Source organism: Ips typographus, linkage group LG6 (genome assembly GCF_016097725.1).
Source record: "Ips typographus isolate SLU linkage group LG6, UJ_Ityp_2.0, whole genome shotgun sequence".
Lineage (NCBI taxonomy): Eukaryota > Metazoa > Arthropoda > Insecta > Coleoptera > Curculionidae > Ips > Ips typographus.
In genome coordinates this window covers 6,941,243-6,963,671 of record NC_138427.1, presented here as the reverse complement: position 1 = coordinate 6,963,671, position 22,429 = coordinate 6,941,243, and the positions used below count along the sequence as shown (strand labels likewise).

The 22,429-nt window shown below is 34.9% G+C and overlaps 4 protein-coding genes across 5 annotated transcripts; 2 read left to right on the top strand and 2 right to left on the bottom strand.

The window, feature by feature from the left end:
• Positions 1–1,460: 1,460 nt before the first annotated feature.
• On the bottom strand, positions 1,461–12,217 carry eIF5B (eukaryotic translation initiation factor 5B). 2 transcript variants are annotated; one of them, XM_081982941.1, is made up of 17 exons: positions 12,011–12,217; positions 11,874–11,945; positions 11,620–11,782; positions 11,384–11,567; positions 10,726–11,332; positions 9,947–10,287; positions 9,601–9,887; positions 9,328–9,546; positions 9,057–9,274; positions 8,876–9,000; positions 8,634–8,815; positions 7,187–7,348; positions 6,832–7,095; positions 6,701–6,777; positions 4,759–5,062; positions 4,540–4,701; positions 1,461–1,855 (listed from the first exon to the last, which is right to left on the bottom strand). In XM_081982941.1, the coding sequence occupies exons 1-17, from the start codon at positions 12,055–12,057 to the stop codon at positions 1,748–1,750; spliced, it is 3,522 nt and encodes a 1,173-aa protein (XP_081839067.1). In that variant the 5' UTR covers positions 12,058–12,217; the 3' UTR covers positions 1,461–1,747. The 2 variants fall into 2 exon arrangements, with proteins under 2 accessions (XP_081839067.1, XP_081839068.1); XM_081982942.1 differs by having other exon boundaries at positions 9,601–9,884.
• A 152-nt stretch (positions 12,218–12,369) lies between these two features.
• Positions 12,370–14,264, top strand: Rrp45 (exosome complex component Rrp45). Its single transcript, XM_081982945.1, has 8 exons — positions 12,370–12,512; positions 12,571–12,665; positions 12,755–12,977; positions 13,036–13,256; positions 13,316–13,537; positions 13,594–13,754; positions 13,816–13,974; positions 14,033–14,264. The coding sequence occupies exons 1-8, from the start codon at positions 12,438–12,440 to the stop codon at positions 14,134–14,136; spliced, it is 1,260 nt and encodes a 419-aa protein (XP_081839071.1). The 5' UTR covers positions 12,370–12,437; the 3' UTR covers positions 14,137–14,264.
• Positions 14,265–15,921: 1,657 nt separating this feature from the next.
• Sap30 (SIN3-associated polypeptide 30) lies at positions 15,922–17,129 on the bottom strand. Its single transcript, XM_081982946.1, has 3 exons — positions 16,754–17,129; positions 16,479–16,694; positions 15,922–16,420 (listed from the first exon to the last, which is right to left on the bottom strand). The coding sequence occupies exons 1-3, from the start codon at positions 16,922–16,924 to the stop codon at positions 16,289–16,291; spliced, it is 519 nt and encodes a 172-aa protein (XP_081839072.1). The 5' UTR covers positions 16,925–17,129; the 3' UTR covers positions 15,922–16,288.
• Positions 17,130–17,227: 98 nt separating this feature from the next.
• Positions 17,228–22,225, top strand: Nadsyn (NAD synthetase). The gene is made up of 15 exons (XM_081982943.1): positions 17,228–17,494; positions 17,592–17,744; positions 17,799–17,901; positions 17,957–18,065; positions 18,124–18,285; positions 18,338–18,462; positions 18,519–18,722; positions 18,778–18,928; positions 20,521–20,689; positions 20,742–20,892; positions 20,945–21,092; positions 21,146–21,255; positions 21,315–21,508; positions 21,560–21,707; positions 21,763–22,225. The coding sequence occupies exons 1-15, from the start codon at positions 17,349–17,351 to the stop codon at positions 21,859–21,861; spliced, it is 2,172 nt and encodes a 723-aa protein (XP_081839069.1). The 5' UTR covers positions 17,228–17,348; the 3' UTR covers positions 21,862–22,225.
• The last annotated feature ends 204 nt before the right edge of the window (positions 22,226–22,429 follow it).

Sequence of the window (22,429 nt, the reverse complement as noted above, 5' to 3'; positions counted from 1 at the left end):
ATTGGTTTAATTCATTTTTACTTTATGGTTCATTGCCAATGATGACCTGCTTTTTTGAGGCTTTACCTGACACTACAGTAACTGTGTAGAAAAAATTCCTGCAGATCCTGAATATTTGTTGTTAAAGAACTCCGTCGTTGAAGAGGGAGTCTTGAAAAAACGAGTTATTAAAAAGAAGAAGGAAGGTAGAGAAGGAGAAACTGAAATCTTAACTGTAGAAAAAGATGGCAAAGTTCCTGATGTTTCAGTAGCAGCAAAAGATATTGGAGATTCTAAGCTCAAAAAGAAGGTTAAAAAATCTAAGCAAATTAAAGCAAAACCACAAATCCAGCTTAGATGAAAATAAGACAAAACCTGAAGCAGTAAAAGGCAATATGGTGCTATTGAAGAAAGCTCTCTGGAAGCAGAGGTACCAACTCGAAGGGACAGAAATACCAGACGGCACAATTGAAAAAAATTAAGTCAAGAAAGTTATTAAAAATAAGAAAGTTAAAACTGTCGGTGACGTACAAGAAGAAGAAACACCGGAAAAACCAGAGTATATAATAGAATAGTTAAAGGAAGAGGTTCAGAAAACCATAGTAATTGAAGATTGCATACCCAAAAAGAGGGCAGTAAAGAAAAAAAGTTATTAAAAAGAAAAAGTACCACAAGAAAGAAACAAAATTCTTACAGTGGAAAGAAAAGGTAAAACTACAGTAACTATGATACTGAAGAACAGTTACGTGAAGAAGAAGACTTTGAAAAATTACCCGAGGAAGTTCAAGAAATCACTGAAATTATAGAGGTGTGCTAAAAAAAACATGGTGAAAAAGCGACGAGTACTAAAAAAGAAACTAGAAAATTCAAAGGAACCTCAGTACATTGTGGAAGCTAAACAAATACTAGATACTACCAGTATAGAAGAAGCGTGTTACTAAAAGGAAGAAAAAAGAGACAAATAGGAAAAAACGCAAATCGTCACTGTTGAAGAAGGAAGCAAGCAGATTCTCACAATTTCAACCCTATTTTCAACTAGACTAAGAGAGAGAAATAATAACTAAGATTTGCGTATTATCTCAATTCATTTAGGTTTAGTCAATGATTTCAAAACAGTAACCTGCTTTGGTTGTTTCGGAGAAGACAACCTAATAAAAGCGTGTAATTTAATTGAAACTAGTTGGCGGTATTAAAAAAAATTAACAATCCTTACCTGTACTAGTGCAATTTTCAAACTGTGATTCTTTACTACAAAAACAGTAGATTGGTCATATTGTTTACGCCATCAAGCAGCGGTCCGCTATATTTATTACTCAATTTTGAAACATCGGGAATTAAATCGGTCAGGTGTGATCGTGGTTTACACTCGAATGATTTGCTCCTAATCAAAGCTTCGATTATGAACATCCGCGGATAACCGCATAAATGGCTTCCAGTTTTCAATGCAGGAAAAAAGTAGGTGATACGAGGAAATACAGCGGTTTACAATACGACAATATTTTAATCACAAAGTAAAATATTACATCGATCATATACATCTTAGTTATACCGTAGGAAAGCAAGTTACTCTTAAACAAAAAAATAAATTCTATAAAATAAAATTCTATATAAATATAAATTCAAAACGGGAGCTACTTCCGGAGATCAGCGTTACTTGGTCCAGAAATCTTTCCTTAAGTACACCCTAATTGAAATCAGTAAATAATACGTCAATTTCTATTTCGCGCTGATCAATCCAGAACACAATAAAAAATTACAATTTTTTTTTCTACAATATTTGAAATTGTTTTTTGAGCTCCACCATCAGTTGCCAGTCGGACTTTAGCAGGTCATCCCTAAAGTAATCCTTACAGGCATCTATCGACTGGCGAGATATCTGGAACAAACAAATTTCCAGTCAGATTTTTCAATCTAAACTTTCAAACACGATTTCACCGGATGTTTAGGTTAAACAGGAGCATGGACTGTTCAAGGTTCTAGCGGGATATTTTCAAGCAATAAAAAATGTGTTTTTTCGCGATACTCCGATTCCCAGTAACATTTAATTGCTGTCAAGAGGCCGTAATTGAACAAATGTGCCGGCTGATAGACAGCATGTGATTTAACAGTTTTAAACAGTTGGTTTTTGCTTAGCTTCGTTCCGAGAAAACCGTATTTTGTCAGACAATTAGACGCAATAACAATATACACGATGATATCATGTTTTTCGCAAATATCCTGCTTTTGTCGATCTCCTCTTGGTTTATTACATTCTTATGTCATTTCGATTACGCAACTATGTATTATATTACAAAGTTGATTACGTCATTTATGTCTCCAGGGGCATTATTCTTCTTATTCATTTTTTGCTATATTATGTTAATTAAGTCTTTCATAAGGTCCGGTTTACGGTTAATGTAAGTAAGTGTAGTTGGATGTTTTAAAAGTCAAAATAATGTATGTATTGTTTATACAGGATGGTCCACGTGTGTAGCATTTGCAGCACTGCTTGTGGTTTATGTGTGATTGGTCAAGAAAAACAGCAAGCTGAAAGCTGCTTTGCTTGACCAATCACAAACTAAGATTTAGGCAAATGCTGCACGTGTTAGGGAGTATGTTCGGTTAGACACTTAAAGCGCTTTCTATGACGTTATTTGACAGCGGGTCACGTGACACCACTGACCCCCATTTGCAAGTAAATTAGTCACATATTAAGCTGTCTAATAAAGTCACAGAGAGCGCTCTTAGTGTCTTCCCTAACACGCCTGTAGACTTAACATAACCGTCGTATGCGCCAAACCAACAGGTTTACATTAAATGTCATTTTAATTGTCTGACCGTCACAGATGAAAAAATGTCACTTTGTGTGAATATGACCACATTCATAAGAACAAATCGATTATCAATCGGAAAATCTGTAATGCTTTTTCGATCAGTAATCGAATTATTTCAGTGTATTCATAAGGAAATTGTCTAGCGATTGCTAATCGATGTGTTCTTATGAATGCGGTCCTTATCACAATCTGAAAGCTGCTTTTTTTTTTGACTAATTACGAAGTAATACCCACTATGCTGAGTTTACGCAAATGCTGCACATGTAGGAAGTATGTTCAGAAAGACGCTTAAAACGCTTTCTATGACGTCATTTGACTGCGGGTCACGTGAAATCATTGTGTGACATTTAACCTAAACCTGCTTCAATACCATAGAAAGACTCTAATTCGACAAAGCCCTTCATTAAGCTTTTTATATTAAAGTTCAATTTAAGTATTTTTTTCCAATTTTTAGTTGCTTCTCCTTGTTGCAAATTTTGTAAATTGTACCTTTGTTATTAAAATATTCAAGTTTATACTGTATAACGCCTTTGCTACAGGACTCAGTCTATCCCAAACATTTCTATAAAATTAAAAAAGGATGCTGCTGACCTGACACAGTTAGTACAGTAAAATTAATTATTCAGAATTTATACCTCTGAAGCAAATTAAATTGCAACTACTAGCAAGCTGAAAGCTGCTTTTTTGACTAATCACAAAGTAATACCCACTGTGCTGAATTTACGCAAATGCTGCACACATAGGAAGTATGTTCGGGAAGACACTTAAAACGATTTCTATGACATTTGTAAGTAAAATAGTCACATGTTGAGCTGTCTAATAACGTCAGAGCGCCCTCCCAAACATCTTTGAAGACTTGACATAACCGTTGTATGAGCCGAACCAGCAGGTTAAGATTAAATGCCACTTTGACTGTGGCAGATCGTGTAAAAAATTAAGTACTTTTTTCGTATTCTTAGTTGCTTCTCTTTGTTATTATAATATTTAAGTTTATACTATACTGTATAATGACCTTGTTATAGGACTCAGTTTAGCCCAAACATCTCTAGAAAATTAGAAAACTACTCTGCTGACCTGAACACTGTTAACAACTCCGTAAAATGAATTATTCAGAATTTATACCATCTGAACGTATAAGCAGCTTAAGTTTTTCAGGCTTTTCATTTTAAGCGATATTTTTAAGTGTTCAATTAGCACTCTTAACGGCATGCAAAACCATGTCACTTGCATAATTTATCCCCATCAACTCCAATATAAGCTAATAAATGAACGAAATAAAAAAAGCGCCATTCAGACTGGCAAACATCGACCGGTCGTCCGAACAAAAAAACTTTCAAGTACGCATTTCGTTGCATGGTATAGTTTAGAACGTGGCGATGAATTAAGCCGGGTAATCCATTCTAAATAACAAATTTATTGAATGAAATGAAAGTTCGCAGACGCCGCAATAGCGGCAGCGCATTGAGTAGAAACTGACTGATACAACGCGGATTTAACCGATGAATGAAATATATGCGTGCTTACTTATAATAAAGAACCTTCAAGACCAGACTCAGTTTCGCGTGTCTGGGCTTTTTTTGAATCGCTAATCCGGCTTTTATCTTTACAGTTAATCAGAGATTTAAGTAGTATTGAAATTATCAATTCTATTAACCTAGTTAATCCTGTGTAAACATAAACGTTAAAAAAATTAAACGGTGAAGTTCAAAAATAACCACATTTGCGAAATCGAAAACCAAACACTCACCTTGCTAACTAAAAAGTCTTTTTCATCAAAGTGGCGACCGAACATTTTTGGAGATTCGCCAGGAATTGGCTCTATTTTAATGCACACCTCCATTCCTTTTCGCGCAGTTTCTACAGGTTTATGGTTGTTCTCTATGCTGGTTACTATTCCAATATCGACAAACTGCAACAAAAACAACTTCCTCACCACAATCCATACATACGCATCCTGCAAACCTACCTCTTTAGTGGGTACGCACAATGGAGTACCCTCTTTCACAATGCCGGCTTCCACGATCACCCCACAAACGATGGGATCCCTAGAGTTGAACACGAATTGAGGTAGAACGCGCAACCGACAAGGAAACACCGCGATGTTTTTAAACTCTTCTCGTTTTTTTTGCTTCAGTTCTTCGCGGTAAGCCATAAATTTATCGAAGAGATGATAGATGATGTCAGCTTGAAAGATTTTCACTCCCATACTGTCAGCCAGTTCTTGTGCATCTTTTTCCACTTTTACGTCGAATGCTAAAATGGTTGCATATCTGGAAAAAAGTACAAATATGTTTTTCATGCTAGTGAACAAACATGGCGGACGTTAAGTGGAAAATATTTCGTTTTCTATTACAATCTGGGGAAAGATGTAAGCTATTCCAAGCCATCTACATTATTGTATCAGACAGAACTTTGCTTTTAGACTCATTCTTTTCGATGGTTGGGATTTTTGCCTCTCCGCACCAAAAAGGTTTGTTGGAAAGTTCAATATTAATTAGAGAAAAAGTTTCCAGTTCTTAAATAAATTTGGTAGTCTTTAATTCGTTTTTTAAAGGTCTGGACGTTTCAGCTATATAGAATTGAGTGCATTCACAACGAATTTTATACAGGGTGTTTCACGATAAATGCGTCATATTTCACGGTTTGATCATCAGAAAATAACCCAAGTTTGCTATATAAACTATGATCCAAAGTCTGAACGAGATTTTTTTTATAGTACCAAAACTTCTTTAGACATTTGAACAAAACTTTGCCGGTGTCAAATGTTATAGACTATAGAAGATGCAAGTTTTGCAATAAAAGGAGTGTTTGCCAGTTTTACCACTAGCGTCCTTACAACTGTTATAGGATATTTTAACAACAACCTTTTTTTGGAGGTTTACAAACCTCATTCAATTTAGAAAGAAAAATCGCTCTTGTTACTTTTCAGTACATTTTCTGGTTTCGTTTTCCAGAACAAAATACAAAATTATGATAGTGTATAAATACCTGGAACTCAACAATAAAATATCAAATCTGTTCATTATTACAAAAAAATTTATTGAAAAAACAGTTTTGACGGCACTGCTTGCGATTTCAATTTATTTTGAATCGATCAAAAAATTTTTTTCTGTCAAAAAATTGAAATTTATTATTCAAATTTGATCACCCTGTACTTCACAAAAATCAAACGGTAAAATTTGACTCTGATTTCCAGATGTTTTTGGCTGCCTCTAAAATATTTATTAATAGAAACTTAAGGATAGTTATTTTCTTTTAGAACATTTTTTAGTAAACAATATTTCTATATTAAATTGTTTATTATTGCATCTATTAACCAGATTTTTCAATCAAGTTTACCTATCTGATTAAGTGGGTTGGTTCTGTATACTCTTGTTTCAAATTTGTTTGTCTATCTTGATTAAAATGTCTAAGAATAGAAGTTCCTTATTTTGCTCAGTTCCTGTTTTAAACAAAACTTTTTTAAGAAAGTGAGATAATTTTTTTGTGAAAGAATCTATGCTACCTACTAATGGATTTAAAATGTTTAGTATGAAAAAACTGATATTACACATTATAGGCATTAGATTAATACCAATCATTTTATACAAAAAAAAAACATAAGTTTTGGCCAACAAAACAAAAAATGAAACGGTGAACGACCCCCCCCTGTCAAACCCAAAATACGAACATGAAAAATCTATTCCAAAATAAATACAAGAAACAGTAGCTACGGCAAACAAGCACCATCTGCTCAACAACTCGCACAGATAAGAAAAGAAAGAACATTTTGATCTGACTTCTACAAAAACAAATTATGTTTGTTTAGGACGCATGGTCAACAACGGCCGTACCGTAGGCAGTATTGATTTTTAATAGCGGATAACCGATTAGGGGATGTAAAACGTACTGATAACTCAAATACTCACTGCGATTCGTGTTCCAACATTATCGATGCCTTCATCACGTCCTTCTTTACCACCGGTCCTATTCGGATGCCCGAATACTGCAAAACAAACAAGTTAATGATGGATTGGTGAAAAGATAGGCAAAAACTTACAGGTATTTTGCTGACACGCAAAAATTCGAGTAAAGCTTCTAGCGAACCTAAAGTGGAGGCTTGCACGTACACTCCTCTTTCTTGCAGTTTAATGTTAGAGAGAGCGCTCCTTAATTCGCGGGCAACTTCATCTCTTATTATCTCCACCTCGTCCGGCTTAACAGCCACGTACAAATTCAAACCGGCTATTGCTTTTTCTAACTCTTTAGCTGCAATTTTTACTCCTTGGGCAGCTTTAACTTCTTTATACTCCACATAAGCGTTCTAAGAAAAGTTAAAGCAAACAATTTATTAGTGTTATTTTAGTTAATTTGATACAAACAATAACAATTTATAGGGCAAAATATGAGTTTACCTTGACTCTAAGTTCCCTCATAGGTTGAGGCATAAGCAGGGACCGTATTTGAGTCACTATCGGTCCGTCGGTTCCCGCCACCAACATGGTGTCGCCCTCTCTTAGCGCTCCGTTGACTAGAATGACGTCTATGGTAGTACCAAGACCAGGGATGGCTTTAACCTGATTTTAAATTAGTCCATATTAAGAAGATAATAAAAAATCAACGGTTTTTGAGTTGAATGGTAGAAGTAGGATCTGCTTTCCTTTAAATGTTAGTGAAAAATTTCACACAAATTCAGTTTTCTGAGTGGTAAGTTCAACTCACTCTAAGAATTGTCCATAAATAATCTAAACAAATTATAGTTCGCCTACTATACAATAGTCTATTAAGAGACTTATGACTGTTGTGTCACAATTATCAGCAAAAAATGTGTCGGTGATATGAATTGGCAAAATGATGACATAGTTTTTTAGTTGTAGTCACCAGCTACAAAAAATTATATAGTATATGACCAACCAAAGTTTATATACCAACAAATAAATAATACTTTTATTAAAGGTAATCTATGGCAATCTTCAGAAGGTTTTCAGTTGTATTTAGAAGCATTTGGCAAGTTTTGACATGACTCTAGAGGCATCTGACAATTAGAAACAATTCTTGGAATGTTTAAGACACTTGCAGAGGCCTCTGGCACTTTTTAGAAGGTTCTCAATAATATTTAGAAGTGTATGGAACATTCAAAATAGTCCTAGAGGCCTCTGGAATTTAAAACAATTCGGAGAAAGTTTAAGACAGACGTAGAGGGCTCTGTAACTTTTCAGAAAGTTCTCAGTAGGATTTAGAGATCTTTGGCACATTCAAAACGGTCCTAGAGGCCGCTGGGCATTTAAAATAACTATGGGAAGGTTTAAAACACTTGTAGAGGTCTTTGGCATTTTTTTAGAAGATACCCAATAGCATTTAGAGGTTTATGAAACTTTCAAAATGGTCCTACAGGCTTCTGGCAATTTAAAACAGTTCTGGGATAGTTTAAGACAGTTGTAGAGGGTTCTGGAACTTTTAAAAAAGTTCTCAGTATCATTTAGCGTTCTTTGGCACATTTAAAACGGTCATAGACGCCTCTAACCATTTAAAATATCTCTGGGAAAGTTTAAGACACTTGTAGAGGCCTCTGGCACTTTTTAGAAGGTTGTCAGTAGCATTTAGAGGTTTCTGGCACTTTCAAAATGGTCCTAGAGGTTTTGTCTGGAAATAGTTTATGAAAAGGGTTCATTTGAGGATTTGTTCCCTTTCACTATACTTAAACGTCATTTTGGACACAGAACTGCTCTATATAAAAGGGCTACCGGCTATCTTTATTTACAAAACTGATGTCAAAAGTGCTGTTTTCAAACATAGTATTGGAAGAAAGAAGATTGGAAATTACCTTGTTCATCATTAACAGCTCTTACAAATGATACATACCTCAAGAACGGTGGCTTGCAACTCATCCGAGTACATAAGTCGTTTAGGCAGTTTAACTTGACAGTACTCCACAATTAAAGCTAGAAGATTGCCCATCCCTTCACCGGTTATGGCGCTTGTTGGCACAAGAGAAATGTAACTACGCGCGTCTGGATTTTCATAGAATAAAGCCGCGTTCAAACCTGAAATTAAGTAGTTTTGTTTGATAATAAGCTGTAGAACGCACTCACAGTAAAACTTACCTTGTTCGGCAAATTGCACTATCACAGCCTTGCATCTCTGTTCAAATTCTAGTTGAGTATTAGGCGCCTGCGCTTTGATTATATCTCGAACGTCTTTCCTGTTCATTGTCTGCCAATCGTACAATCTGAAGCAATCCAATCATTAAACAGTTTGACGAAAAATGGTATATGATTAAATAACCTGTCGATTTTATTCAAAGCAACCAAAAATGGGCATTTTTTTTGCTTTAGCAAGTTAATGGACTCGAGCGTTTGAGGCTCTAAACCGTGCATAATATCCACAACCAAAATAGCAATGTCGCAAAGCGACGAACCTCGATTCCGCAAGTTAGAAAAAGATTCGTGACCTGGAGTATCGATAATTAACAGTCCTGGTATTTTCAATTCCATTTCTGAAGCCTGATAAAGTTAAGTTTAATTAAATGTAGGTTAAAGTTGTAGTGGAGTGTTACCCCTTTAACTATCTTAATCTGCTCTTTAATGGCGTCAATTGGGACATTGGTCGCTCCAATTTGCTGTGTGATTCCACCGGCCTCGCCGTCCTGGACGTTCGTCCTGCGCAACTTGTCCAAAATTTTAGTTTTACCAGTGTCTACGTGTCCTAAAACGCACACGATAGCAGCGCGAAGGTGGTCAACTGTTCGGTTCTTTTCAGCTTCTTCTTTTCGCTTCTAAACTCCCAGTAACAATTACCCCAAACAAAATTAATTATTAATACAACTTACTCTGATTCGTTCTTCCGCTCTTTCTCTATTTCGAGCTGCGAGAGTCTTGCCATCGTCCTCCTCTTCGCTGTCTTCGTCAGATTCGCTCTCGCTCCCTGATTCCGATTCATCCTCCTCTGAACTACTTCCGTCACTCTCCTGGTCCTTTTTAGCTGCCGATTTATCCGGTCCAGAAGATTTTGATTGCGGTTTCATTTCTTCTTGCGATTTTTCGGATTCCTCGTCGGATGACGCGTCCCACGCATCTTTGACGTCATCTCCTTCTTCCTCCTCTTTAGGTAACTCTGCTGAAGTAATTTAATACATTTTGTTACAAGTTTTTCTGATAAAACATTCTTATATTTACCAGGTTTGCTAATATTTTCAGATTTCTCGGCGCTGGTATCTACAGTACTCTCAACCACAGGAGCTTCTGATTTATTGTCTGCTTTATTACTTTCCGTTTTGGCATCATCAGAAGCCTGCTCTTTTTTCTGTTTATTAGGCTTGATTCTAGTCCCTAGCCTAGGTTTTTTTTCTCCCACGTCAGGTAAAACCACCCCTTGAGCCTTTAAACTGTCTATCAGAGCTTGAGCACGCGCTCGATCAGCTTTTTGCTTGGCAGTCAGCAGTTTTCCTTCCGCTTTCAGTCTTTCTTTGCGTTCCTTTTCTTTCTGCTTCTTTTTCTCTTTCTTTTCCTGCTCTAATCTACATTGAAACAAGTTCAAATTAACAAGTATCACACTGGTCTAGCAAACTATCAAAGCTTGATAATTTTGATAAATTGTATTACATATTTAGAATTTAACAAGTATTGAAACCAATAGTTCAAAACTAGTAGTTTTGTTTCAGATATGTTTGTGATATTCAGTTTAGTAGTTTGTGAGCTAATGTCTCAGATCTACAATAAGGTTGAATGTTATTATTGGTAAACACAAGTTTCCCCATTTTTACAATAATTGAGCATTGGTGTTGTAAACAAGTTTTTTTGTCTTCTTGAGCAACAATTGAGTAATCACATCAAAGCAAACACCACAAATTAAAGTGTTCAATTCTTCAATTAAATCAAAAATGACCCTAATATTAAATAAAACACACCACTTTTACTTTTATTATTACCTCAACAGTTTGAATAAACATATTTACCTCAAAGCTTCAGCTCTAGCCTCTTCAGCTTCCTCCTCCCTCCTAATTCTTTCTTCTTCCTCTCTTTTCAATTTATCTTCCTCTTCTTTCAACTTTTTCAAAGCTTCCTGCATTGCTGCAATGGTTTTCTTAGCAGGTCCCTTCTTGCTTTTTCCATCTTTATCCTCAACCTTTTCCTTGGCACCTTTTTTCTTCTTTGATGATTTTTCAGTGTCTTCACCTTCTTCCACAGCAGCACCATCCTCATTGTCCTTTTCAGCTGTTATTTTATCTTTGCCCTTCTTCTTTTTCTTTTTGCTGACCTCCTTTTCTTCAGATTCTTCCCTGTCCAAGTTAGCTTCTTCAGTCTGAGGTTCAGTAGTTTGTTGAGTATCATTTTCTGTACTGTCCTGTGTTTTCAACTTTCCTGTTGCCTTTTTCTGTTTTTCCTTTTTTTCTTTTTTCTTTTGTGCAGCTGTTTTGACAGTTCCTGATTCTGTATCAGCTTGATTTTCTTCAGCATCCTCCCCTTCAGGTTTATCTTCTCCAGCTGTTCCTTTTTTCTTGCCTTTCTTGGCTGTCTTGGTTTCAGTGTCTTCTTTAACAGACACTTCCTCTTTTTTACCTCCTACAAAAATACAAATTAGGTATCTACTACTTAAAAAATTTGAAATTCTACCTGAATATTCGATTTCAAGTTCAGCTAGAGCACGCTCCAGCTCATCATCATCATCATCCTTTTTCCTCTTGCTTTTCTTGCCTTTCTTACCTCCTTGCTGGATCTCAGATTTGTCAGCAGCCTTTTTCTTGTTTTTACCAGCTGGTTTCTTTTCTTCCTCACTTTCACTATCATTTTGTGCAACCTAGAAGTAACTTTTGTTATATTTGCTCTTAAATTAAATCCAGCAATCTAACAGGTTCATCATCGCCACTGTCCTCAACTTGTAGTAGTGCAAATGCACTCTGCACTTTGGTAACTGGTGCCTCTGTCTCTTCATCAGATTCACTGGCTTGTTTCTCCTTTTTTCCTTTAGGTTTCTTGACCTTGGCGGATTCATTTTCAATGTCTTCTTTATTCCTAAACAGTAAAGAAAAGTGAAACTTTCAGTGAAACTTCTGGAGAATGTTTCATAACCTCACTTCACCAATAAAAACTAAATAAAACTTACTTCAGGGGTTTGGCTTTCTTGGCGTTGGCTTTTTCGATTAGCTCTTGCGTGTCTACCTCAACTTCTGAGTCGCTAAAACCCATAATTACACGAAAAATAGAGTAATAAGGGTAACATATTTGAAATAGCACACATACCTTTCATCGCCTTTCGCTCCCTTACGTTGCTTTTTCGTCTTACCCATTTTGATACTGGATTTAACTGATTTCGGTTTATCTTTTCGTTTGTAAATACTATCATAAGTGATAGCAGTTTTTCGAAAATTTTGGAAAAACTGATTCTTTCTTGCCAAAAAATAGACATGCGAAAGAGAAATCCAGGGTAACCCTGTGGGGAAATTATTTATTTTCTATTTTTTAGGTTGTCGCTGTCAAGTGTCATACCAGTTAGTTTTATATTGCTTTCTTTTACTATACTATGTTGTTAGAGAAAGACAACCACAGTTTAAACAAGCACTAAAACCACATGGACAACATGTCAAATTAACACCACAAACATAACCTTAAATTCTCAGATGTGCGGTTTTCTGTGTATTTGAAAATATAGTATATTTATAATAAAATTATGTCTAATATAAGAAAAACAGTGATATCAAACCCGGAGAAACAATTTTTAATAAAGAACTTGAAAGAATGGAGGGTAAGATCGTAATACCAGTAGCATAAAGACACAGAATCACCTTACAATTTTTTTTTAGAGATTGGATGGTAGAGCTTTTGATGAGTTTCGAGATGTACAAATCGAGTTTGGAAAGGACTGGGGCTGTTGTTTTGTCAGTTTGGGGAAAACTAGGTTTCTGCTTTTATTACTGGTCATTTAAATCAAGTGGTTTTACTTCTGCTGTTGTAATGAATACACTCATCTCATTTGTTTCCATTCAGGGTTATAGCACAAGTAACATGTGAATTACAAGTACCTAAATCATCGCGTCCTAGTGAGGGCATCTTAAGCATCAATCTAGAACTGAACCCTATGGCTGACCCAAACTTTGAAGCTGGCAGACAGTCTGAGCTTTCTTCACAACTCAACCGTCTCCTGGAGAAGTGTATTATAAATTCAAAAGCTGTTGACTTGGAAAGTCTGTGTGTTAAAATGAATGAAAGAGTATGATCCTTTCTATTTTGCTTTAAAATGGCTGCAACCACAAATACTGTTTTGGCAGGTGTGGTCCATTAGAGTGGATTTAAATCTTATAAATCATGAAGGAAACATTTTGGACTGTGCCTCTATAGCAGCATTAGCTGCTTTGGCACATTTTCGCCGTCCTGACGTCACTTCAGATGGAATGGACTTTAAAATTCACAGTATTAAGGAAAGGGACCCAATACCTACTGTGATACATCACTATCCAGTGTGTATTACTTATGCCATTTTCTGTGGAGGGTAATAAATTATTTATATTTTTTTTATTGAATCAATTGCTGTATAATCATCACTTGCAGTGATCACATCATTGCTGACCCTACTTTACTTGAAGAAGGTGTAGCTGAAGCCTTCTTAAGTATTGGTCTTAATGCCTACAAAGAACTGTGTGGCTTGCATTTAGGTGGAAAAGCCCAATTGTCCACCAGTGTTATTCTAGAAACCACCAATAAAGCTGCCAGAAGAGCTTGTCAGGTTATTGAAATGATTAAAACCCAAGTGGAACAGGACACAGCTAATAAGTACAAAATTGCATCAGATTTACTGAAATGTCAAGCTACAAGAGAGCTTTTTGTAGATTGGAGATGAAAGACACTGGTTTCCATAAGATGCACTTTGAGGCGGATGATTTGCCTCAACTTGGGCAGTTGAGTCTTTGTCTGGACCATTGGCAAAGTTCAAAAACTAAGAAAAAGAAAAAGAAAGCTTCTAAAGCCCCCAAGAATGATGAACATGAAGGTGAATGATTTATGTTTGTTGCATTAAGTAAATTTATTTTTATTGCGTATTTCAAATCAAGAAATGGAGACTAAGTCTGAGGTTAGTGAAAATATTGTCAGAGACTTAGGAGGTCAGACTGCTGAGCTATTACCAAATAATGATGCGGGTTGGGTGGCTGAAAAAAGCGATGAAAGCGGGATTTCTGATGACGAAATTGTTTACGTCTCACCACCCAAAGGTTTGCATTATTAACATTAAAATGCTCCACTTTCCACATTGTTTTCTGTATGTTTTAGCTGAACCAGTTAAGATCGAAGACACCGACAGTGAGGAAGACAACGTCGTCGTTTTAAAAACGAAAAGTCCAGCAAAACGTGCTAAAAAGAAAAAAAATACGTGAAATAACTTTATTTGAAAACAATTCATAAGTTGTATGTTTACAAATTATAAAAATAATTTTTCTACAATCTACATTTTATATACTAAATGATGTTTGTAAATTAATAAAGCTGTTGATAAAAGATTAAAGCTTTTTTATTTTTTATCAACCAACCATTCTACTCCACTTGATAAAGTATAAATTCTTTTATGTTTCACCTATACATTATGAATAAATAATACCTTCAAAACGGTGTAGGTTATAGTTTCATAACAATCTGAGGGCGTTATAATAACGCTTTGAAACCGTTTTTAATATTATACCTTACCTTTCATTGCCAGAAACAGTAAATAATTGCTTAATTAGGTGAAACATAAAACATTGTATGCACCACAGCCATTAGGGAGAGTATAACGTCCATGTCCAGGCCGACATTATGTTCTCTCTAACGCTCATAAATAGCTATTATCAAGAACTTAAGTAAGAAATCAACTTTCAATTAAGGGCGTCAACACGCCTTGTTTTTTAGTTAATGTGTAAAGTAAGTTTGCATTTAGCGTTTTAGAAAGAAAGTTATTATCCATAAAAAAATAGGAAAATTTCAATTAAGTTGGTGTAATAATTTGAAAATGTTAAAGTAGTAATATCGAACAATGCTTTTAGTCATTGACAAGAGTTATCCTTCGTCTATGCATCTAAAAAAATAGATAGATACGTGATTCCTTCCAGATAATTCCTTTGCAAAACGTTCTTAAAACCTATATGCCCTTCTTTCTTTAACTTTGCATGGTCTTTGTCGGTCGAATAATCGCTGTAGTGATAGATTTTTTTTAGTTTTGATACATACGATACATAGTAGAAATTATTTTTGATACAGCCACAGTCTGCCAAATAAACAGCCTTAACGTTTTGATATACGATTTTATTCTAAGTCCAAAAGTTCAGTAAATCAGCACTTTGTGGCTTGCGATTGGTCAAAAAAAGCAGCTTGCAGATTGCTGCTTTTTCTTGACCAATCACAAACTATCCACTGTGCTGAGATTTATGCAACTGCTGCACATGTAAACTTAAATGATAGTCCATTAGATTAGATATTGACAATGCCAGAAGGCTCTAAAAACAAAAGTTTGACAGAAACACAATCAGCTATTTAAACCTGACAACATTCAACTCTAAATTTCATGCAAATAACATTGTTTTATTGAAGTTTATGTTTTGCACAAATTGTCATTTGAGACGTCATACAAATTCTGTTTGAATTTTGGTATAAGAGAATTAAATAAATTCCCTGCAACTTTTATTAAGAACTTTTTTCCAGATTTCTGTAAATTCTGAGTTACAGACAGAAAAAAGTCTTAATGCACTTCTAGGCAATGAAAATTCTCTTCATTGCCTAGAAGTGCATTAATAAAAATAATACATATTAAAGAAGTGAATCTTCTTAAGGTATTTAAGTGCCCTTAAGCTTTTTGTAGAGAACTAAGTTCCTCACAATTTGTATTTTAAAACTTTTTTTGAGCTGACAAACTCAAAAACCATTATAAAGGATAATGTCTGCCTGCAACTCAACTTTTGATACAGTTTTTGGCCTGTAATCCACTTAAGAGGCTTTAAATAAGATCTGGCTCAAGTTTTAAGATATATCGTACATACAACTTAACAATACTGTAACATAGGTTGAAATATGAGAGATTGTTTCAAAACATGATACTTAAAACACCATATATCAGTATCATGTTTTTATCTTGTGGCAGTCTTTATGGATTTGTTTTGTATATTTTATAGGGTTTATAAAGGAACACAAGCTCATTTTTTGTTATTTTTATATGCAGTAGTCAGAGGGAACTCATTTTATGCAGTTAAACCACATATTTTAATAATAGTTATAATAAAACTGTTTTTGAAAAGACAATCTAAAAAAACTTAATTCAAAGTCTAGTTAAAAAAATCACCATTTCATTACTAAACACAATAAATCTTATTAACAAAAATAATAAAAATAATGTCACACAATAGTTATTATCCTCAACAAAATAATAAAATGAGTTTCTTATTTTCATGCTCTTCATACTGATATTTACATCACTAGTAGAACTAGACAGTGAACTGTAAATATGCTCTTTTATAAAAAAACTTTACTCTTTAACACTTAACTCAATTAAAAGAATTAAAACTAGGTTGTATCAGAACTGTTTATACCATTCTTTTGATCCAGCTTATTGCCATTAGTTTTCACAGTATAAATAAAAAATGTCAGCACATCTTTCTCTTTCACTGGGATAGTTTTGAAATGCTTCATCAAATTCTGCCAAAACAAAAGTCAATCTTGTAATTCAACTTATTCAAATAATTATGTAACTTACATCAGCAAGTTGTGCCTTATTAAGTCCTGGCCTTGTAGGAACTTTATAGTGTCTTTTATATCTTCGTAAAGTGTTTACTTGTAAATGATAGAGATCCACCTCAGGAATATCAGTGTCAGTTTCATTACTATCATCTTCAGAGTCCTTTCGTCGGCGTTTGGTTCTAGCACATTGAATTATCATTTTGTGAAAGTCACAAATATAAATATGACGAGCCTGTAACAGAGAATAGAAGTTGAACTACCAGTGTTTGATAGTGGTTGAGGGGTACTTACAGTGTTGTCCAACAAAAGGTTTAGCCTCCTTTGAGTGACTGTTTTCTGGATTCGCTTGCTGTAAGATGCGTTACCCGCCGGTTTAGTGCACCTTTCCCCTTTATCAATTAAACAACAAACTTGGTCCGTAGGACCTCGAGAATCTTCCTCACCGGTACTGAAACCGTTCATTATACACAAAGCAGATTACTCAAGTCTAGCTGGCTGCCATGTCTTTGAAACGTACAGCCCGTCCTTAGCCAGTCATTCGACGAAACTTTCACAAATTCGGTAACGTTAATTCATTCAGAAAATAGAAATTTACCGGATCCGAAGATTTTTGTTGTTTTTTTGCTGCTAAAGACGGAGAAAATCCTCAAATAGCCAGGGTAAACGCACAACGCAATTGCTTATCAATGACGTTTTCAGGCCAGCCTAATGTCAAAAAAGTTTGACAGAACTACCAACCTAAGAATATTTAGTCATTCCTAACCTTACTTTTTGTACTCCCACTCATACAGTAACTGTCAAGAAGTGTATTATTTGTATTATTTTTTAAAGTAAACAATTATTAAAAGGCAATTTAGTAGTAGGAATAGTATTGTAACTGGTAACAATGGGCAGAAAAGTTACTGTGGCCTCAGCAACCCTTAATCAATGGGCTTTGGATTTTGAAGGAAACCTGGACAGAATATTACAATCCATACTAGATGCTAAAGAAATGGGGGCCACGTTTCGGACAGGCCCTGAACTCGAAATTTGGTTAGTTCTATTCAATAACATGTATAAAACAAGTCCATTAAAGCATTGTTTGTTTTAAAATTTTCTTATTATCACCATCACTATTTGACTTTTATAGTGGATACAATTGTGAAGATCATTTCTATGAAAGTGATACATTTCTGCATTCATGGGAGGTTTTAGCAGAACTACTGAATGCCCCTCTTTGTAAAGATATTTTGATAGATGTAGGTATGCCAGTTATGCACAAAAATGTTGCTTACAACTGTAGGTAAGTTCAATTTTGCATATTGTGGTAAATAACCCTAAAAATTGCATTCAATAGACTGATTTTCTTCAATAAAAAAATTGTATTAATAAGACCTAAAAAAATACTGGCTGATGATGGTAACTACAGAGAAAGTAGGTGGTTTGCATCTTGGAAGAAGGTACTTCTAAGTAAATTTTGATATCTATTGGATTTAGCAAAAATTACATTTTTAGGATAGAACCACTGAGGATTTTTATTTACCTAGAATGATTAGTGCCATAACTGGACAAAAAACTGTCCCCATTGGGGATGCTGTAATATCAACTTTAGACACTTGTATAGGTAACTTTGGGTCAAAGTCAAGTGTATTCTTGTAAATTTAAATTAAAGTACTAATTAGGTTTTGAAGTGTGTGAAGAACTATGGTGTTCAGACAGCCCACACATTCCTTTATCTTTAGATGGAGTAGAAATTATTTGTAATGGCTCAGGTAGTCATACACAGCTGAGAAAAAACTACATATTAGCTGATTTAGTTAAATGTGCTACCATGAAATGTGGAGGTACTTTCAGAAACAACTTAATTAATAACTTAAATAATTATTGCAACTCTAGGTTGTTATATCTTTAGCAATTTGAGAGGATGTGATGGTGAAAGAGTTTACTTTGAAGGAACATCATCCATCACTTTAAATGGCTCAATTTTAACAAGGACCAAACAGTTTTCTTTAGATGAAGTTGTGAGTTTGAGTATTTTTCTTAGTTGTTTTATATTTACTAATGGGCATTTGAACAGGAAGTTATCACTGCCACTATAGACTTAGAAGATATAAGGTGTTATAGGAATAGTAAGAGATCTCTAGCCAATTTGGCTTCAGGCTCTAAAAGTTACCCAAGAATAGCCATAGATTTTTCATTGTCACCAGAGAATGACACTTCTTTGCCTACAGCTCAACCAATAGATGTGGTTCATTTAACTCCAGAGGAAGAGATTGCTCAAGTAAATTTGCTTTATCAAAAACCCGCAATAATAACTGAAAATTTAATATTTTTAGGGGCCAGCCTGTTGGTTGTGGGACTATTTAAGGCGGTCTGGTCAAGGGGGGTTCTTTCTACCATTAAGTGGCGGCATTGACTCTTCAAGCACAGCTGTTATAGTGCATTCAATGTGTCGGCTAATTGTGGAAAATATTCAAAGAGGAACAGGTAATTTTGTTTAGCTTAAGTGCTACTCTATGAGGGTTTCTGTTAAATCACCTAAACTGTTTTTAAATAAGAAAAATGTGGAAAATATTTTATGGAATTATTGTTTGCTAACTGTTGTGTAATGTGTTGAATAATTAATATTTATAAAATTGTATATGGTTATGTGGGTGTTTCCAACTTATACAACAACTGTTGAAAAGGGGAAAACGCATTTGAGAGCTGGCATGGATAACGGCTGCCAAATCGTGAAAAGAACAAGCTAAATAGCAATCCTGATATACGATTTTCATCTGTCCTTGTCGGCTCGGAATTTTTACTCATTTCGCGCTTACGGGATTTTTCCAGCTTGTCATTTAATTCAGTGCCTTCGATGTAACCGTGACGTCAAGCAAAAACGGCTCCTACGTCACGGGGCACGTTGCGTCACCTGAAATTCCTACTTTGCAATTATATTTACCTTTCATATTTTTTTTTTGTTATCTTGCATGCATCATAATCTCTGTTTTATACTTGAATCATTTTTGTACTAAGTTTTAAATATGTTCTCCTAAAAAAAATGCTTACAACTGCAAAAAGTCTCCAAAACTGGTCAAAAAGGACTTGTACAAAGCTCAAAATGTTGATTTTTACTAATTTACGACGGGACGTAGCAAAGAATTCCCTATTTCATGAACAATAATAAGACAGAAAGGTCGTAGTACCATAATAGGGGTGTCCGAGTATTTTTTATTAACCTTTTAACCCCAATTTTTATTTTAAAAAATAAGTCAATCTGCCGATCAAACGATTTATGAAAAATCCTTTAAGAAAATACATGGAGATTTTCAATTCATTAGAAAGTGTTAGTGATTATTAATTTCTTAAATTTATTACATAACTGGTATATCTAGCCTGGAAGAAACCCTCAAATTGTCAGAGGACTCTACAGGTGTCCTAAACCTAAGAAAACTTGTTTAAAATGCCCAGAAGCCTCTAAATTCTATGGAAACCCTCTAAAAATTGTGAGAGGGCTCCACAAGTGTCCCAAGCCGTTTATAATGTCTGGAAGCCTCTTAAATCGTCCTAAACTTTAGAAAAATCGTTTAAAATATTATCGAAAACCTCCTAAAAATTATCTACAGATTCTACAAATGTTCGAAACCTTAGAAATGTTGTTTATAATGACCAGACGCGCCTCTAAATACTATCGAAAACTTTCTTCCATCTACAAAGAACCTACAAATCTTAGCTATCTTAGCTTTCTTCTATCTGAAAAACTGTTTTATGGTACTTTAATCATGTTTCTTGTTGTGGACTTGTGCACTCTGATATAATTTAGTATTGACAAGCCATTTTCCTTTCAATAATAATTATTGAGAAACAAAGTAAAGAGGGAATTAATAATCACACTAAAACACACAACACGTGCCTCGTGACGTCACACTTAGAGCGAAATTCATCATTTTGACACGCTTGGTTTGCGTTTAAACTTCAATGTCACAACCGTTTTTCATATATTGTAAATTTAATTGGTAATAATAATTTAATTGGCCGTATTATTTAACAAATCTGCAGTTTCAAAACTTTTTCATCATTATTTGGCATTAAAACAGATCCAAAAGTGTTGGCTGACGTGCGAAGAATCACCGCAGATGCCGAATACATCCCTAAGTCACCCCAGGAATTATGTAATCGTATCTTAGTTACTTGCTATATGGGAACTGAGAACTCTTCCAAAGAAACTAAAAATCGCGCAAGTGGTTTAGCGGCCGCCATTGGAAGGTCTGTGGCTAACTCTCTGACTAAATCTTTCTTATAACTTGGAATGTTTTAGTTATCATTTAAATATCGTCATAGATAAGGCCGTGAGCGCCTGTCTGGAGATTTTCAGTACCATTACAGGACTGTTTCCTAAATTTGCGGCCAACGGCGGTTGTCCTAGGCAGAATATGGCTTTACAAAACATTCAGGCTAGGCTAAGAATGGTGATTTTCTTTATTCTCTTTGATGCAATTTGTTTATTTGTATGTTTTGAAGGTGTTAAGTTACCTTTTTGCCCAACTGGTGTTATGGGCTCGTGGTAGACCTGGAGGACTGTTAGTCTTGGGGTCTGCTAACGTTGATGAAGCTTTAAGAGGTTACCTGACTAAGTATGATTGTTCTAGCGCTGATATAAATCCCATTGGTATTACATTACATTTAATATCTAAAGTTTTACTGGATTTTTTGTATTCTTAGGTGGTATATCCAAAACTGACTTGAGAAAGTTTATAACATACGCACAGGGCAAGTTTAACATTCCAATTTTGGGTGAGATTTACAGTGCCGTGCCTACAGCAGAGTTGGAAGTGTGTAAAAACCCATTTTAACCTACACTAACTTAATTTAATAAAACTTATATTGTTAGCCTTTGTCACAAGGTAAAATAGCCCAAACTGACGAACAGGACATGGGCATGACCTACGATGAACTGAGTCTGTTTGGCAGGTTAAGAAAAATTGAAAACTGCGGACCATATTCCATGTTTTGCAAACTAGTTCAAACATGGTCAGACACTTGCACTCCTAGACAAGTTTCGGAAAAAGTCAAACATTTCTTCCGGTAAATTTCAGGTTTGTAATCTTGCCACTGCTATTAAAAAGATTTTTACAGTTGCTACGCAATTAATCGACACAAAATGACTGTCCTAACACCTTCATATCATGCTGAATGTTACAGCCCTGACGACAACAGGTTTGATTTGCGACCATTTTTGTATAGAGCAAATTGGTCCTGGCAGTTTAGAGCTATTGATAAACAGGTTTGTACTAAATATCACAAATATTGGAGGTGCGTTAAGTGTGTTATTATTTCAGTTGGATTTTCTTAATGGGCTTAAAAGGAGTTCGTCCAGTACTGGCAATCTGTCTAAAAAGTCAGGCAGTGGTAAAGGTCGTGCTGGGGTGACTGTATAGTATAGGGCTTTTGTATAATTTTGTAATTTTTTTCTGCATTACTATCCATTTTAATGTTACTTCATCTACTTCTGATTTTATGATTTTAAGCAAGTTTATTTTATCATCACAGATTATTTATATACCCCTGCTTACTACGCAATAATGCCACAACACTGCACATTTTTCTAGTAGGATATTGTGAAAACGTTTACTTAATATCGAACCAAATTGTGATTTGTAGAATAACAATAATATATCTAATTAGAGTATAATTACAAAATTGCTACTTTTAGCCTAAAAGCCATATAGCCAGTAGGTTGTGTTGAGACCATTTAGAAATATTTAAATGTTGGAACTGAATAAAATACTCTGATCTAATCTATTTCCGGTTTTAATTTCGATTGACAAAAATTTTGAATTTCAGTCAATCATTATACACTCTTACCAAGCGGCTTACCTTTTAAAGCAACGTTTTTATCATTCTTTTATAGTAAAAAATAGCATTGTTACTAAAAAGGTTTAGCAGAGAATTCATGTTTCCAATACCTGAAAATCCATCACCATCAGAGCCGGTTAATAAAACCAT